The sequence below is a fragment of the Cetorhinus maximus genome, chromosome 18 (assembly GCF_964194155.1).
Source record: "Cetorhinus maximus chromosome 18, sCetMax3.hap1.1, whole genome shotgun sequence".
Taxonomy (NCBI): Eukaryota; Metazoa; Chordata; class Chondrichthyes; order Lamniformes; family Cetorhinidae; genus Cetorhinus; species Cetorhinus maximus.
Window position 1 is genome coordinate 73,457,435 of NC_135896.1, and position 17,099 is coordinate 73,474,533.

At 45.8% G+C, this 17,099-nt stretch overlaps 1 protein-coding gene across 2 annotated transcripts in view; it reads right to left on the minus strand.

Annotated features, from left to right (window-relative positions):
- Positions 1–17,099, minus strand: part of LOC144693247 (tau-tubulin kinase 2-like) — a 313,940-nt gene that overhangs the window by 121,562 nt on the left and 175,279 nt on the right. For both annotated transcript variants that reach the window (XM_078562916.1, XM_078562915.1), the window contains exon 7: positions 1,505–1,570. In XM_078562916.1, coding sequence (XP_078419042.1) covers positions 1,505–1,570 — 66 coding nt within the window. The remainder of the gene's footprint in view (positions 1–1,504; positions 1,571–17,099) is intronic.

Here is a 17,099-nt window from a genome sequence, read left to right on the forward strand (position 1 = left end):
AATCAGTGCTCCTCCACGTTGAACACCACTTGGAAGAAACACTGAATGGAGCCACCAAGAGTGGCTCTGCAGCACTACTGACCTAGCTGACCGAGGCCTGCAAGACATATCTGTTTGACTGGACTGGTGACATTTGGTGAAAGAAGCAACAAGAAGGAAAACCTATTTGACCTCACCTTCATTAATCTACCAATTGCAGATGCATCTGTCCATGACAATATTGGTAAGTGTGACCACCATATAGTCCTTGTGACGACAAATTGCCATCTTCATACTGATGTCTCCATCATGTTGTGAGGCACTACCACTGTGCCAAATGGGATAGATTCAGAACAGATCTAGCAGCTCAAAGCTGGACACCCATGAGGCACTGTGGGTCATCAGCAGCAGTAGAATTGTATTCCACTTCAATCTGTAACCTCATGGCCCGGTATACCTCTCACTCTACAATTACCATCAAGCCACAGGATCAACTCTGGCTCAAAAAGGAGTGTAGGAGAGCTTACCAGGTGCAGCACAAGTCATACCTACAACACATGCATGCTAAACAGCAGAAGCAACATGCAAAGGACACATAACCAACAAAACAAATTAAAAGATCTGCAGTCCTGCCACTTCAGTCATGAATGGTGGTGGACAATTAAGCAGCCAACAGACCAGCAGTGGCTCTCTGAACATCTTCATCCTCAATGATGGTGGAACCCTGCACAACCCTGCTGAAGGATTTGCACCCATCTTCAGTCAGAAGTGCTAAGATGATAATCCATCTTAGCCTCTTCCTGTGGTCCCAAGCATCACAGATGCCAGTCTTGCCAATTTGATTCACACTGCCTAATATCAGAAAACAGCAAAATCCAGAAACATCTTGAATGCTTGTGCACTCGAAGTAGCTGTACCCATAGCCTGCTCCAGTACGGCTACAAAACTAGCAATTATCCAATGATGTGAAAAATTACTCAGTCCATCCTGTCCTTAAAAAGCAAGACAAATCCAGTTCAGCCAATTACCGCTTCATCAATATCCTCTCATACATTAGCAAAGTGACGGAAAGTGTCATCAACAGTAAAGTGGCAGTTACTTAGCAACAACCCGCTCATCGATGTTCAGTTTGCATTCTGCCAGGGTTATGGCTCCAGAACATATTACAGCCATGGTCCAAACATGGATAAAAGAATTGCATTTCATAGGTGAGGTGAGACTGCCATGAGGAGGGTTGTGGGCAGGCTGCTCACGTCTCGTCACCCCCACCCCATCACCCACAAAGCCGTCAGCTCCAAACCCCACTCCTTCCCCACGAACTCCCCACAGAAAAGTGTTCTTTATTTATTTCCCTCAGAGTTGGGCACCCCAATTAGGATAGATGGTATTGAACAGGGAAAGCTGCCATTAGCTGCAGTCTTACCACAGAGGCAGAGGGAGTTAAAAGGTAAAAAATATCTGTACTTCAGCATGATGTTGTTGAGTTGATGTTCTGCATGGATTTCAACAAGGCATTTTTACATACCCGGTTTTTATGTGCATTGATTGATGCATAGCGCACTGTGCCTCTGAAGCCTGCTACTACTCGAGGCTGAAAAAAATTGAAGAAAAACGGAATGAATTAGTTTTTCTATTTTTATGAAAATTACTAAGAGAAACATGAAACAAACATGTGCAGTGTTTCGTCAAATTCTGGAGCCCAGCTAATCTACCACTGAACAACAGCAATTATCCTGCACCAAAAAGAAAAACAGCCTACAAATATTGTGACAATTAATTCTTTACTTATGTTTGGATTAATTCAAAAACAAATTGTCTACTTTGCATGGTATGAGACGTTTAACCAGTAACCCCAGTCTAATTTTTGCAATTACAGTTTTACAAATCAGGTACAGACATCAGTCTCGTCAAGGGATGACCAGTGCAGTGCAAAGTCTAATTGCCCCATGCCCTCAACCTTTAAAAAAAAACCAGCTTGTTGAGGCTCTCTATGGTGAACTATTTGGAATGACATAATCCAACATTCAATTCAAATTTCCATCAATGTTTGGAAAACTGACTTTATTTTTGCAACACTGACCAATGGAATTTAAAACACCAACTTGTACTTATATGTCATGTTTAATATAGTAAACTATCCCAAGGTGCTTCAAACAAAAATTGACACCGAGCCACATAAGGAGATATTAGGACAGAAGACCAAAAGACCAGAAGATCTTGGTCAAAGAAGTATGTTTTAAGGAGTGCCTTAAAGGAGAAAAGAGAGATAGAATGACTGAGGTTTAGGGAGGGAATTCCAGAGCTTAGGGTTTTAGCAACTGGTGGCACAGTCATCAATGGTGGTGTGATTAAAATCGGGGATTCTCAAGATGTCACAATTGAAATAGCAGAGATATCTCAGTGGGTTGTAGAGTTAGAGGAGAATACAGAGATTGGGAAGGGGGCAAAGCCATTGAGGGATTTGAAAACATGGCTCAGAATTAGTCAATGCAGGTTCCATTGCTTTTCCACTTGGCTCTAATGCACAGTGACTCAACTAAATTAAATTTGTTTTGTTGCACAATTTTGATCAACATTTAGGTGCATGAAGCAAATATTTTCAAAAGATCAAAAAATTAACAAAAGAGATCAAAGTTGCACAGTATATTAAAAGCTACAATAAAACATTAATTTCTGTCTTTGTGATTGCATAATCATCATGTGCTTTCCTCCTTCTCTCAGGTAACGCGTTGATTGTAATTTGGTTTCCTCTTTAATGGACTGGTAAGTGTGACAGGACAAGGTACTATTTAGGATGCGAGCAGAAGAAATGGAAGTTCATCGTCATAGCATTTATTTGCCACTTACAGTTTATAATTTGGCCTATCCCTCACAGATATCGCTGCCACCAGTCAACATTTCATGTTACGTTTCAGCAGGACAAGCAGATATTCCAATAGTGGGATAAGCAGATATTTCAATTGCAGAATAAGCTGTTATTCCAATTTGCAGCACACTCAGAAGTAGTGAAGTGAAAATAGACAAATCAGAATTTAGGAACAGCTTAATTACCATTAATTACCATTAAAAAAGACTTGATCAGGTATTGAAATTTAAAACATTTTCAATACTTTACTAGTGAACAAAAGTCTCTGCCATGTTCTGGATAATGTGTTATGGGGAAATTGTGTTTACAAAATATTGAGCCATTGGTTCCATTGCTTTTCCACTTGGCTCTAATGCACAGTGACTCAACTAAATTAAATTTGTTTTGTTGCACAATTTTGATCAACATTTAGGTGCATGAAGCAAATATTTTCAAAAGATCAAAAAATTAACAAAAGAGATCAAAGTTGCACAGTATATTAAAAGCTACAATAAAACATTAATTTCTGTCTTTGTGATTGCATAATCATCATGTGCTTTCCTCCTTCTCTCAGGTAACGCGTTGATTGTAATTTGGTTTCCTCTTTAATGGACTGGTAAGTGTGACAGGACAAGGTACTATTTAGGATGCGAGCAGAAGAAATGGAAGTTCATCGTCATAGCATTTATTTGCCACTTACAGTTTATAATTTGGCCTATCCCTCACAGATATCGCTGCCACCAGTCAACATTTCATGTTACGTTTCAGCAGGACAAGCAGATATTCCAATAGTGGGATAAGCAGATATTTCAATTGCAGAATAAGCTGTTATTCCAATTTGCAGCACACTCAGAAGTAGTGAAGTGAAAATAGACAAATCAGAATTTAGGAACAGCTTAATTACCATTAATTACCATTAAAAAAGACTTGATCAGGTATTGAAATTTAAAACATTTTCAATACTTTACTAGTGAACAAAAGTCTCTGCCATGTTCTGGATAATGTGTTATGGGGAAATTGTGTTTACAATATTGAGCCATTGGTTCCATTGCTTTTCCACTTGGCTCTAATGCACAGTGACTCAACTAAATTAAATTTGTTTTGTTGCACAATTTTGATCAACATTTAGGTGCATGAAGCAAATATTTTCAAAAGATCAAAAAATTAACAAAAGAGATCAAAGTTGCACAGTATATTAAAAGCTACAATAAAACATTAATTTCTGTCTTTGTGATTGCATAATCATCATGTGCTTTCCTCCTTCTCTCAGGTAACGCGTTGATTGTAATTTGGTTTCCTCTTTAATGGACTGGTAAGTGTGACAGGGCTAGTTTTATTTTTGAAGGCTTGTTCTTGAAATGTCATTAGTAAAAAGGTTCCAGTTGAGATATATTAATCAAAACACTTAGGCACAGTTCCTGTTTCAGAGTGTGACAGAGCTGAGTTTAGCAGAAACATTTTTTTTTAATTGATAAAATCATGTACAAAAACTACTTCCATAACATCAATCAATTCGTTTGTGGAAATAAAGCAAATTAAAAGCTAGCTGAGATAAAATATAAATAGAAAATAAAGCATTTAGAAACCACAAGACAGAAAAGAATATCAAGAGATTCATCTCTGTGCACTGGCTGTTCTTGCAGGCTTTCAGCTCAAACATGATTATCGGAAACATCTGTAATTGAGCATCAGCCCTGTTACCAAACTACATATAAAAGATTCAAATTTATTTTTTTAAATCCAAGTCTTTTGTACCTCCTTGACTTTATCCATTTTCTGTCAATCCTCTCAATCATAATTTTTTTCATTCTTTCAGGCAGAAGAGGTGGGGTTATGGGCCTGGTTAGGCCACAGGGGAAGGGGGTTCTTTTTTTTTGTTAAGTTGAATGCATCAATAATGACCTTCAGAGAACATGATACACAGCTGAGTGAGAAGTGGGCAAAGGTAGAAGACAGTAACCAGTATAAGGAATAAGAAAACAGAGTGGTCGAGGTAAGGGTATGTGAGGGAGCAAAGGCAGAGCTAGAACACTTTGTTTCATTTGATTGGGCATTTTTTTGCAAAAATATTTTGGATAATGTAATAGGTGAAGAATGAAGTAAAGAAGAAAATTGAACACTTACAAAGGACACCAATTATGACAATCACTAACTCAACTTTGCACAGTTCTGTAGACATAATAATAATTAAGTCTAGAGTTACATTTATACTCTATTTTCATATACTCTATTTCCTTAAAATAAAATAACATTTTACTACCTTATTTTCTAGGCCACCTATATACCACCAGATTGCAAGTTGGATCCATGTTGGTATAAGTAGTCACTGATTGGCTAAACAAATGCTTTCTGGAGATGTTTTTAAAGCTAATTAATTACCAGAATTTTAAGAGCCTGGTGTGGCCACAGTAACGTTCAATTTGTTTGAAGGGTTCACGAGATGCCTGATCCAAGCCTAGGTGAGGTGACTCATTGCTGTGAAGGATTATTTGAGTTAATCATTAAAAATTCAGTACATGCTGAAATAAACTGAAACCACTTTTATTTTTAAATTAAAAAAATGTTTGTAGTGCATGCAAGTTGTTGTTATATAACTGATAACTTTCTTCAAATTTAGTGGGAATTTGTGCTTGTGGATTGGAAGGACCTTCTCCCCAAAGGAGTGAGCTCCTTGAATAGCACCACACAGCAAGCCATAAAGTGAGGAGCAGATTGAAGAGATTAATCACCAGTGAATGGGGAAGCCTCAGTCTTATCCTCTTGAACAGGTAGTGATGGGTGGTATGGTTAGCAACACAGGGAATGCCTCAAGTTAAGCAAGGACTGTGAACTGAAGTCACAGCAAAAAACTTGCATCATACAGCACATTTAACATAGTAAAACGCCCCAAAATACTCGAAAACAATCAATCAAGAGAAAAACTGTCACCAAGCTAAAGCAATGGAGTACCAGGGTGAGGAAGCAAACAGAAGATGTTTCAGAAAACAGAAAAAGAGTTTAGAGATGATTTGGGTGGCGGAGACAAAAAGAAATTGGAATTGATGGAGAGCAGAAGGGGGCAGACAGATCATGGAATCGTAGAATGGGTGTAGCAGAGGAGGTCATTTGTGTCTGTGCCAGCTCTCTGCAAGAACAATTTACCTAGTGCCACTACCCTGCCTTTTCCCCCGTAGCCCTGCAAATTTTTCCTCTTCAGATAATGATCCAATTCTCTTTTGAAAACACACGATTGAATCTGGCTCCACCACATTCTCAGGCAGTGCATTCCAGACCCGAATGACTTGATACATAAAGAAGTTTTTCCTCATGTCACCATTGCTTCTTTTGCCAATCACCTTAAACGGGTGTCCCCGGCTCTTGATCCTTCCACCGATAGAAACAGTTTTTCCCTATCCACTCTCTCCTGACAGACCCCTTATAATTTTGAATATCAAAACTCCTCTCAACCTTCCTATCCCCAAGGAGAACAGTGCCAGCTTCTCCAATCTAAGGAACTGAAGTTTCTCATCCCTGGAGCCACTCTCATGAATCTTTATTGCACCTTCTCTAACGCCTTCACATCCTTCCTAAAGTGTGGTACCCAGAACTGAACACAACACCCAATTGAGGCCAAACCGTGTTTATTCAGGTTTATCATAACCTCTTTGCTTTTGTAGACTATGCCCCTATTAATAAAGCCTAGGATGCTGCCTGCATTATTAACTGCACTCTCAACCTACCCTGCCACCTTCAATGATTTGTGCACATATTCAAACATAGGAACAAGGAGCAGGGGTAGGCCATTCGACCCATTGAGCTTGCTCCACCATTTAACAAGATCATGGCTGATCCGATAGTAATCTGAAATCTGCATCCCATCTACCCCCGATAACCTATCATCCCCTTGCTCACCAAGAATCTATCCACTTCTGCCTTAAAAATATTCAAAAACTCTGCTTCCACCATCTTTTCGGGAAGAGAGTTTCAAAGGCTCACAACCCTCAGTCAAAAATATTTCGCCTCATCTGTGTTCTAAATGGACCACCCCTAGTTCTAGATTCTCCCACAAGAGCAAACATCCTCTCCACCCTGTCAAGAACACCCCCCCCCCCAACCAGGATATTATATGATTCAATCAATATACCCACAGGTTGCTCTGCTCCTACACCCCCTTAAGCATTGCAGCCTTTATTTTATATTGGTCTCCAGAGCCAAATGAATGACTTCACATATCTCTTTATTAAATTTCACCTGCCACTTGTTTGCCCATTCCACCACCTTGCCTATATCGTTTTGACGTACTAGACGATCCTCCTCACAGTCACAATACTTCCAAATTTCGCGTCATCCACAAATTTTGAAATTGTGCCTTGTGGTGCACAGTCTAGGTCATTAATAATAAAAACAGAAAATACTGGGCAAGCTCAGCAGATCTGCCAGCATCTGTGGAGAGAGAAACAGAGTTAACGTTTTAGAGCTCTGCAGAAGAGTCATATGAACTCTAAACTTGAACTCTATTTTTCTCTCCACAGACACTGCTAGACCTGCTGAGTCTTTCCAGCAATTTCTGTTTTTATTTCAGATTCACAGCACCCGCAGTATTTTGTTTTCTCCTAGGTCATTAATATCTATTGGGAAAGCAAGGGTCCTAACATCGACCCCTGGAAGACCCCACAATCAAACTTGCTCCAGTCTGAAAAACACCACTACTCTGATAAAAGCAAAATACTGCGGTTGCTGGAAATCTAAAACAAAAATAAAAATACCTGGAAAAACTCAGCAGGTCTGACAGCATCTGCGGAGAGGAATATAGTCAACGTTTCGAGTCTGTATGACTCTTCATCAAAACTAAGAAATATAGAAATGAGGTGGAATATAAGCTGGTTGAGGGGGTGGGACAGGTAGAGCTGGATAGAGGGCCAGTGATAAGTGGAGGCAAAGAAGAGATTGCCAAAGATGTCATAGACAAAAGGACAAAGGGGTGTTGATGGTGGTGATATTAGCTGGGGAATGTGCTAATGATGACATTAAGGGTAGAAAGCAGGATGAGCAAGTGACAGATAGCCCTAGTGGGGGTGGGTTGGGGGGAAGGAATCAAAATAAGCTAAAAGGTAGAGATAAAACAATGGATGGAAATACATTTAAAAATACTGCAAATAGGTGGGAAAAGAAAAATATATATATATAAAAATATACATAAAAATGATAAATTATTGGAAAAAGGGGGATCGGAAAGGGGGTGGGGATGGAGGAGAGAGTTCATGATCTGAAGTTGTTGAACTCAATATTCAGTCCGGAAGGTCGTAAAGTGCCGAGTCGGAAGATGAGGTGCTGTTCCTCCAGTTTGCGTTGAGCTTCACTGGAACATTGCAGCAGGCCAAGGACAGACATGTGGGCATGAGAGCAGGGTGGTGTGTTGAAATGGCAAGCGACAGGGAGGTCTGGGTCATGCTTGCGGACAGACCGCAAAGCGGTCACCCAGTCTGCATTTGGTCTCTCCAATGTAGAGGGATCTCAATGCAGTCTGCATTGGGAGCAGCGAATGCAGTAGACTAAATTGGGGGAAGTACAAGTGAAATGCTGCTTCACTTGAAAGGAGTGTTTGGGCCCTTGGACAGTGAGGAGGGCGGAAGTAAAGGGGCAGGTATTGCACCTTCTGTGCTTGCATGAGAAGGTTCCGTGGGAGGGGCTTGAGGTGTAGTGGGTGATGGAAGAGTGGACCAGTGTGTCTGGTCCCAGGGGGAATGATCCCTGCAGAATGCCGCCACGGAGGGTGAAGGGAAAATGTGTTTGCTGGTGGCATCATATTGGAGTTGGCGGAAATGGTGGAGGATGATCCTTTGAAAGCGGAGGCTGGTGGGGTGATAAGTGAGAACAAGGGGGACCCTATCATGGTTCTGGGAGGGAGAGGAAGGTCTGAGGGCTCTCCTCTTCTTCCTCGAACAGAGGCCTGAACAATCCCCATCCACCACCGCTCTCCTCCGTCTGGCTAAACTTGTTCTCTCACTGAACAATTTCTCCTTCAACTCGCCTCACTTCCTCCAAATAAAAGGTGTGGCTATGGGTACCCGCATTGGCCCCAGTTATGCCTGTCTCTTTATGGGGCATGTGGAACATTCCTTGGTCCAGTCCTACTCAAGGCCCCCTCCCACAATTCTTTCTCCAGTACATTGATGACTGCTTCGGTGCTGCTTCATGCTCTCATCTGGAAAAATGTATTAATTTTGCTTTCAATTTCCACCCCTCCATCATTTTCACATGGTCCATCACTGACACTTCCCTTCCTTGACCTCTCAGTCTCAATTTCTGGTGATAGACTGTCCACCAATATTCATTACAAGCCTACCGAGTCCCACAGCTACCTTGACTACAGTTCCTCACACCCTGCTTCCTGTAAGGACTCCATCCCATTCTCTCAGTTCCTTCGCCTCCATCGCATCTGTTCTGATGATGCCATTTTCAAAAGCAGTTCCTCTGACATGTCTTCTTCTTCCTTAACCGAGGTTTTCCACCCACGGTGGTTGACAGGGCCCTCAACTGTGTCTGGCCCATCTCCCGCGCATCGGCCCACACACCTTCCTCTCCCTCCCAGAACCATGATAGGGTCCCCCTTGTCCTCACTTATCACCCCACCAGCCTCCACATTCAAAGGATCTTCCTCCGCCATTTCCACCAACTCCAGCATGATGCCACCACCAAGCACATTTTCTCTTCACCACCCCTTGCGGCATTCCGGGACACCCTGGTCCACTCCTCCATCACCCCTACACCTCAACCCCTTCCCACGGCACCTTCCCATGCAACCGCAGAAGGTGCAACACCTGCCCCTTTACTTCCCCCCTCCTCACCATCCAAGGGCCTAAACACTCCTTCCAAGTGAAGCAGCATTTCGCTTGCACTTCCCTCAATTTAGTCTACCACATTCGCTGCCCCCAATGCGGTCTCCTCTACATTGGAGAGACCAAATGCAGATTGGGTGACCGCTTTGCAGAACACCTTCGGTCTGTCCGCAAGCATGACCCAGACCTCCCTGTCGCTTGCCATTTCAACACACCACCCTGCTCTCATGCCCACATGTCCGTCCTTGGCCTGCTGCAATGTTCCAGTGAAGCTCAACGCAAACTGGAGGAACAGCACCTCATCTTCCGACTAGGCACTTTACGGCCTTCCGGACTGAATATTGAGTTCAACAACTTCAGATCATGAACTCTCTCCTCCATCCCCACCCTCTTTCCGATCCCCCTTTTTCCAATAATTTATATATTTTTATATATTTTTTTAATATATATTTTTCTTTTCCCACCTATTTCCATTATTTTTAAATGTATTTCCATCCATTGTTTTATCTCTACCTTTTAGCCTGTTTCGATCCCTTCCCCCCAACCCACCCCCACTAGGGCTATCTGTCACTTGCTCGTCCTGCTTTCTACCCTTAATGTCATCATTAGCACATTCCTCAGCTAATATCACCACCGTCAACACCCCTTTGTCCTTTTGTCTATGACATCTTTGGCAATCTCTTCTTTGCCTCCACCTCTCACTGGCCCTCTATCCAGCTCTACCTGTCCCACCCCCCTCAACCAGCTTATATTCCACCTCATTTCTATATTTCTTAGTTTTGATGAAGAGTCATACGGACTCAAAACGTTGACTGCATTCCTTTCCGCAGATGCTGTCAGACCTGTTGAGTTTTTCCAGATGTTTTTGTTTTTGAACCATTGCTCTCTGTTCCATCACTTGGCCAAATTTGGATCCATGTTGCCACTGTCCCTTTTATTCCACAAGCTCTAACTTTGCTCACAAGTCTGTAGTGCAGCAGTGTATCAACTGCCTTTTGGAAGTCCATGTACACCACATCAATTTTATTACCTTCATCTACCCTCTCTACCTCAAAAATACTCAAGCAAGTTGGTTAAATATGATTTGCTTTTAACAAATTTGTGCAAACTTTATTCAAGTCACTCATATTTGCCCACTGACTGTTAGTTTTGTGTTGAATTATCGTTTCTAGACTCTTTCCCATCACCGAGGTTGAACTGACTGGCCTATATTTGCTGGGCTTATCCTTCTACCCTTTTCTTGAACAAGGATGTAACATTGGCAATTCTCCAGCCCTCTGGCACCACCCCTATATCTCAGTAGAATTGGAAAATTACAGTCAGTGCCTCTGCAATTTCCACCCTTACTTCCCTCAGTATCCTTGGGTGCATCTCATCTGGTCCTGGTGAATTATTGACTTTACGTACAGCCAGCTTAATACTTCTACTATATCAACTTTTAACCCATCAAATATTTCATCTACCGCCTGTTTGTTTCACCGTGACTTGGGTAGCATCTTCTTGCAAAGGACTCAGTTAGTGCCTCAGCCATGCCCCTGCATCCATACATAAATTCCCTCTGGGTCCCTAATCAGCCTCATTCCTCTTTTTACAATGATTTTACTATTTATATGTCAATAGGAGACTTTTCAATTCCCTTTTTGTTAGCTGCCAGTCTCTTCTCATACTCTGTCTTTGCTTCTCTTATTTGTTTTTTCCCAATTTCCCCTGAACCTTCCATGTTGAGCCTGGTTCTCATTTGTATTATCCACCTGATGTCATATACATCCTTTTTCTGCTTCATCTTACTCTATCCCTTTGTCATTGAGTATGCTATGGGTTTCTTTACTCTACCTTTCCCCCTTGAGGGAATGTACCTTGACTGTACCCAAACTAACTCCTCTTTAAACGCAGCCCATTGTTCAATTATAATTTTGCCTGCCAATCTTTGATTCCAATTTTTAGACCAGATCCGTTCTTACCCCAGTGAAGTTTGCCATTCCCCAATTAACATGTTGTTAATCTCAATCCATTATTCCACAACAATGGTGCATGTGGGACCTGGAAAATCAACTCTGGTGCTGTGAGTTGCTCTTCTGAAGTTGGATCAATGTTAAGGTACACAGGTCGTTGAGGCGGCCTTCACCTGAAACGTATGGAACCAGTATACTGGCAAATCATATAACTAGGGCTTTAGAGAGGGTATTCATCTAAATAGCGGGGGGGTGGGTTCATGTGAGGGGAAATTTGGAAAGTTAAAGAGGAAGGACAAGGCAATTGTGCAGCGTAGCAATGTGGGTAATGATACTCAGAGTGCAACAGGAAGGGATAGAGCGTACAAATATAACAGCGCACCAGCAAATAAAGTCAGAAGAGGGAAAAATGGTAAAAAAGACAGAATTAAAGGCTCCTTATTGGAATGTACACTGCATTTGTAACACGGTTGATAACATAAATACAAATTAATAGGTATATGATAGGATAGCCATTACAGAGACATGGGGTGGAATTTTCCCAGAATTGCACTAAGTGTGGTAGCGGGTGGGTAAAATGGAGTCCTACCCCCCGATGAAAATGGCGGGTTTTCACACCGTATCTTCGAGCCTGCTTCATTATATATTCACTTCCGCGAAACACACTGTTTCCATGGCGGGCGGGCTCACATTCGCCTGCTCGCCATCACCCCCCGCTGTTGCATCACACCAGCCACCATCTTTAAAAGGCAGCCGCCTGCAAAGCACTCATCGCCACCAGCTCACCACCGCTGCCTGTGAGACACGGCCAGAAAAGGCCAAAAGACTGCAGCTCCCTGCTTCAATGATGGTTCCCTCGAGTGACTGCTGGATGCCGTGGAGGCCCGTCGGGATGTGCTCTACCCCCGCTCTGGCCGCAGAACGGGTGGCTTTGTCACCAACTGGCTTGGGAGGTGGTGGCAGTGGTGGTCAGCGCGAACGCCCTGCAGAGGGGGACGTCCACCCAGTGCCTCAAAAGGATGAATGTTCTCCTCCATTCCGCCAGGATAAGTCACTCTTTTCATCACTCCCAACTCTCACACTCACAAACCCATCAGACATCCACAGGGCTCCCCACTCACTGCCAGTGCAAGGGACATCACCATTCACTCTTTCACAACACCGTCATTGTCATCATCCCGTCTATAAGTCCACTCACCACCCACACAGGCCAGACACACTCATCATCTGACCCGGCAGGCACCCTGATACACTCTCATCTCTATCCATGCAGGACAAACTGGTTCACAACAGGAGGGAAAGGTCACAGACAGGTGGATGGATGCTGGAATTCAATGTTCTCACAGAATTCGAAAACATAGCCAACCAGCTGACTGGCAATGACCGAGACTGGTCCTGTGCTGATGGTGAGGTCAGTACTGCTCTACCAAGTGAGGATCCAGCAGTGCAACATCCATCAGACAACCATACCGTGAGTGATGTGTCCTCTTTGACAGGCCACTGCCATGCACTAATTATCTCCCCTTGCTTTCGCAGGAACATCTGCCAAACAGCCAACAGAGTCCATGACCCAGGGCATCCAATCAAGCTCCAAAGAAACCTCTAAAGAGTAATCTGAAGGCACCCTTCCTGAAGTCCTGTCACAGCGCTGACCCACACCCTCCACCAGCACAGAGACGCACACCTCGGTAGGGCCTAGCTTTAGAGTAGCCTCGGGATCACAATCTGGTGAGCACATCGCACTTTCTGATCCACAGCAGGCAGCGGCAAGGACTTCCCAGGTCTCCAGCACTCGGAGGACTGCTGGGGGCAAGAACGTTGCTGAGTCCGAGTCAAATGACGAACCTCTGGACTTGGTCATGTCACAGTTGCTGGAGCTGCAAAAGCAAACTAGGGAACATCAGGAAGGGATGTCCGCTGCACTCCTCAGATTGCAAGGGACGATGGATGAGTCCGTCCATCTTCAGGCTGAGGTGATGATGTCAGCATTGCAACGTACTGAGGTCAACACTGGCAGGATGGTTGCCGCCATGGAGACCTTGGTCCAGACGGCACTCCTGAACTGCTGCGAGGGCTTCACTCCATCGCTGATGCCATAGTTGGCCTCCAACAATGTGTATGCGAGAGGGGTGCTGGGCAGCTCGATCTCACTCCAGCTACCCCTTCCACTCACGGAGTCAACCAGGGGTCCTCGGGCATCCATAGGGAGGAGGATCAGTAGGTGCACGCTCTGGGGCCATCCAGCCAGGTGACTCTGGGAGTGACCAGCCCATCTGACTCCCCTCTTCCTGTGACCTCCGCAGATCCAGCTTCACAGGCCGAGGAGGGTGCCTGCCAAAGTCATCACAGACAGGGCGTCACAGTCAGCAGGCTGCCTTCACCTCTGCTGTAGGTGTCCGGGGAGCACCAAGACGTAACGGCAGGACTAGGAAAGTGAGTTAAAAGTAGTTGCACAGCCTGGCCAAGGGTCACTTGTACATACTGCTCACTATTGTCAATAAATTCCTAAGAATGTCACCCTGCCTGTGGCTCCTTGTTCTGATGAGCAGTGTTCTTGTCACTCAGGATGTGAAACCTTTCTGCACAAGATAAAAGGCAGGTGTCTCAGTCCAGGGCCTCTTCCCTGTGCTCTGTGCGGCCTTCTGGCCACAGTGATGGTCCAGCCTCACACTCCCTGGAAACGTTACTGATGCCTGCACCTCGGCTGTGCTGGTCACTGCTGCCAGAATGTAGGCGGCAGGCGCTACAGAGTTCTCTCATACTCTGTGTGTTCTCAGCATCTTTAGGGTGGGGATGGCCCCCATTACACCAGCATCTGCGACCAGTGATGCTGTGCACCAGTTCCTAAAGGGCTGAGGTGCTGAAGGTAGACACAGCATCAGGTGCATCTAAAGTTTCATGGCTGCGTCTCTGATCATGGAGCGCAAGCGGGCCGCTCTCGGCCAGACAGGAGTCAGACATTCTCAGAGGCTATGTGAAGATCTGTGGAGTGTCCTCACTGCATGTTGTCATTGTTCTCCTGTGATCAAGCGACTGTTAGGGCCTCCACTGCATCTCCATGACAGGAGTATTCTCATTGAGGGTATTGGCACTGTGAGAGGCCAGACTGGAGCCAAATGTTCACAATTGCGATGTGAGGCTCTACGGAGACACCTCACTGTATGTCGTCATCTTCCTCCATAAATCTGGCAGCTGAGGGCCTCCCAAATGTGCCTGCCTAGCTTAGCCAGTGCGAGAGCCTCATCCCTGTCATCGTCACCACCGAGGACCTCCTCACCCTCATCCCTGTCAGCGTCCTCCTCATCGAGGGAGACATGCAGCTCCTCTATCTCCTCCTCAACCAGCTCCTCACCTCATTACAATCCGGCACTGCAAAGGGCACAGCAGACGACGATGCGTGACACCCTCTGGGGACTGTATTGCAGGGCTTCACCAGACTGGTCCTGGCACCGGAACCGCATCTTGAGCATCCCGATGGTCTGCTTCACCAAGTTGTGAGCTGCTTCATGAGCATCATTATAGCGCCGCTCTGCTGCAGTCTGAAGCCGCCACACAGGTGTCACCAGCCACGGCCTCTGCAGGTAGCCCTTGTCCCCAAGGAGCCAACCCTGCAGCATCTGTGGTCCCTGGAAGACTGCAGGGGGCTGCGGGCGACTGAGAATTGTGCACAGTCCCTGGAAACCGTGCGCATACCTGCAGGTTGTGTTTCTGGTGGTTGCGAACCAGCTGTACGTTCAGTGAGTGGAAGCCCTTGTGGTTGATGAAGTCCACTGAGTTTAGCGATGGAGACCTGAGCGCTACATGAGTGCAGTCAATCGCACCCTGCACCTGTGGGAATCCTGAGATCAGGGCGAATCCAATACCCCTTGCATCCTGGCTGTCCTGGTCCTGGGCGAAATGCACAAAGTTGTGTGCCATGGAGAAGATGGCATCCGTGATCGCATGGATGCATTTGTGGGTGGCGGATTATGGAATCCCACAGAGGTCACCTGTGGAGCCCTGAAAGGAGCCACTGGCATAGAAATTGAGCGCTGCGGTCACTTTCACAGCCACCGTCAGTAGATGCCGTCCATGTCCCCTTGGCACCAAGTCCTGCAGTAAGTAAGTGGCAGATGTGAGCCACCAGGTCCCTAGACATGCGCAGTCATCGGCGACACTGGTCCTCAGTCATCTGCATGGATGGCAGGTGGCGTCTATAGACCCTGGGTGTCGCTGGGTGCCGACCAGCCACGGCTCGCTGTCGCTCCTGGGCAGCGTGTGCGGGAGCCCCTTCTTCATGAGGTTGCTACTCCTGCCTTTACGTGGCCAGATGCCTCAGTCGCTCTCTCCTCTGTCTTCTACGGTCTCTGTAGGCCATCAGGCATACAGCTAGGTCACCAGGATCCATGATCCTGATGTGGTCCTCCTGCAGCATGAAAGTGAGAGAAACGTGGTTATCATGGCTGTACTTAGCACCTTTCCTGGACCTGTGTGACCACCTCTTAATGCTTCCCGGAGAGTGCTGGTCACCCCTCGGATGGTCAGGGATGAGTACACTGCGTGGCTGCCCTGTCAGGCTGTGACATGGGGGACACTGGTCCAAACCAGGATGCGGAGATTGGAAGGGACTGTGAGCGCCTCCAGCAATGACTGCTACATGGCCAGTGTTGGCGAGGAGATTGTACAACTTGTGCAGTCCAACTACTCCGTGGTCCAATAAAGTGGTGGCGGATTCAAAGTCTGTGCCGGGGGGGATGGGGGCGGGGGGCTGGAATAAGGTATGGAGTGCTTGGCGGCCCTTTGATGGCTCCATGTTGCTTGCATGGGTGCAGGCTAGGAGCCTGACCCCAAATCATGTCCTGATCTGTCTCAGTTGCTGAGGCATGGTCAGTGTATACAGGTGTCCCTAATGCGTGGCCACTTCCCTCGCTTACCCTGCCCCCGACCTCGATTGCCTGTGCGCGGGATACAGCACCACGCCACCCCCACCACCCCCTAGCAGTCGCCCCCGTGGCTGGCCAGCACTCGCCCCCAGACACCCCCACCCCTCAGCAGTCCCCTCCAAGGCCAGGTGTCAGCTTCCCCCACCACCACCCCCGCTGCCCGAGACCAATAAAGAATGGGTGAGCTGTGGAGAATGCTGCTGTTCACTCACCTCAATTCCCCCAAAGTGAAGGCTGCCAAGAGCACATCGCCTGTGTGCTGTTGTGAAGCACGTCAGCGTGCTTTCCCGCCAAGGTGGACAGACGATACGATGGTTCCAAGAGCCTGGCGGGATGGCCTTTTAATTATATTGTAATGTATTACAATTAGCTCCCCACCGACCGATGGCGAGAAACAGAGCCTGCCATTGGTGGGCTGAGCAGAAGATCGCGACCTGCCTCCATGAAGTGCGTCCCACCATATTTTCTGTGGGCACAACCTATCACGCCCGCCGCCATCAGGCACAAAATATTCCGCCCATGGTTGCAAAGTGATCACGGCTACGGCCTAACTATTTAAGGGTATTTGACATTTCAAAAGGAC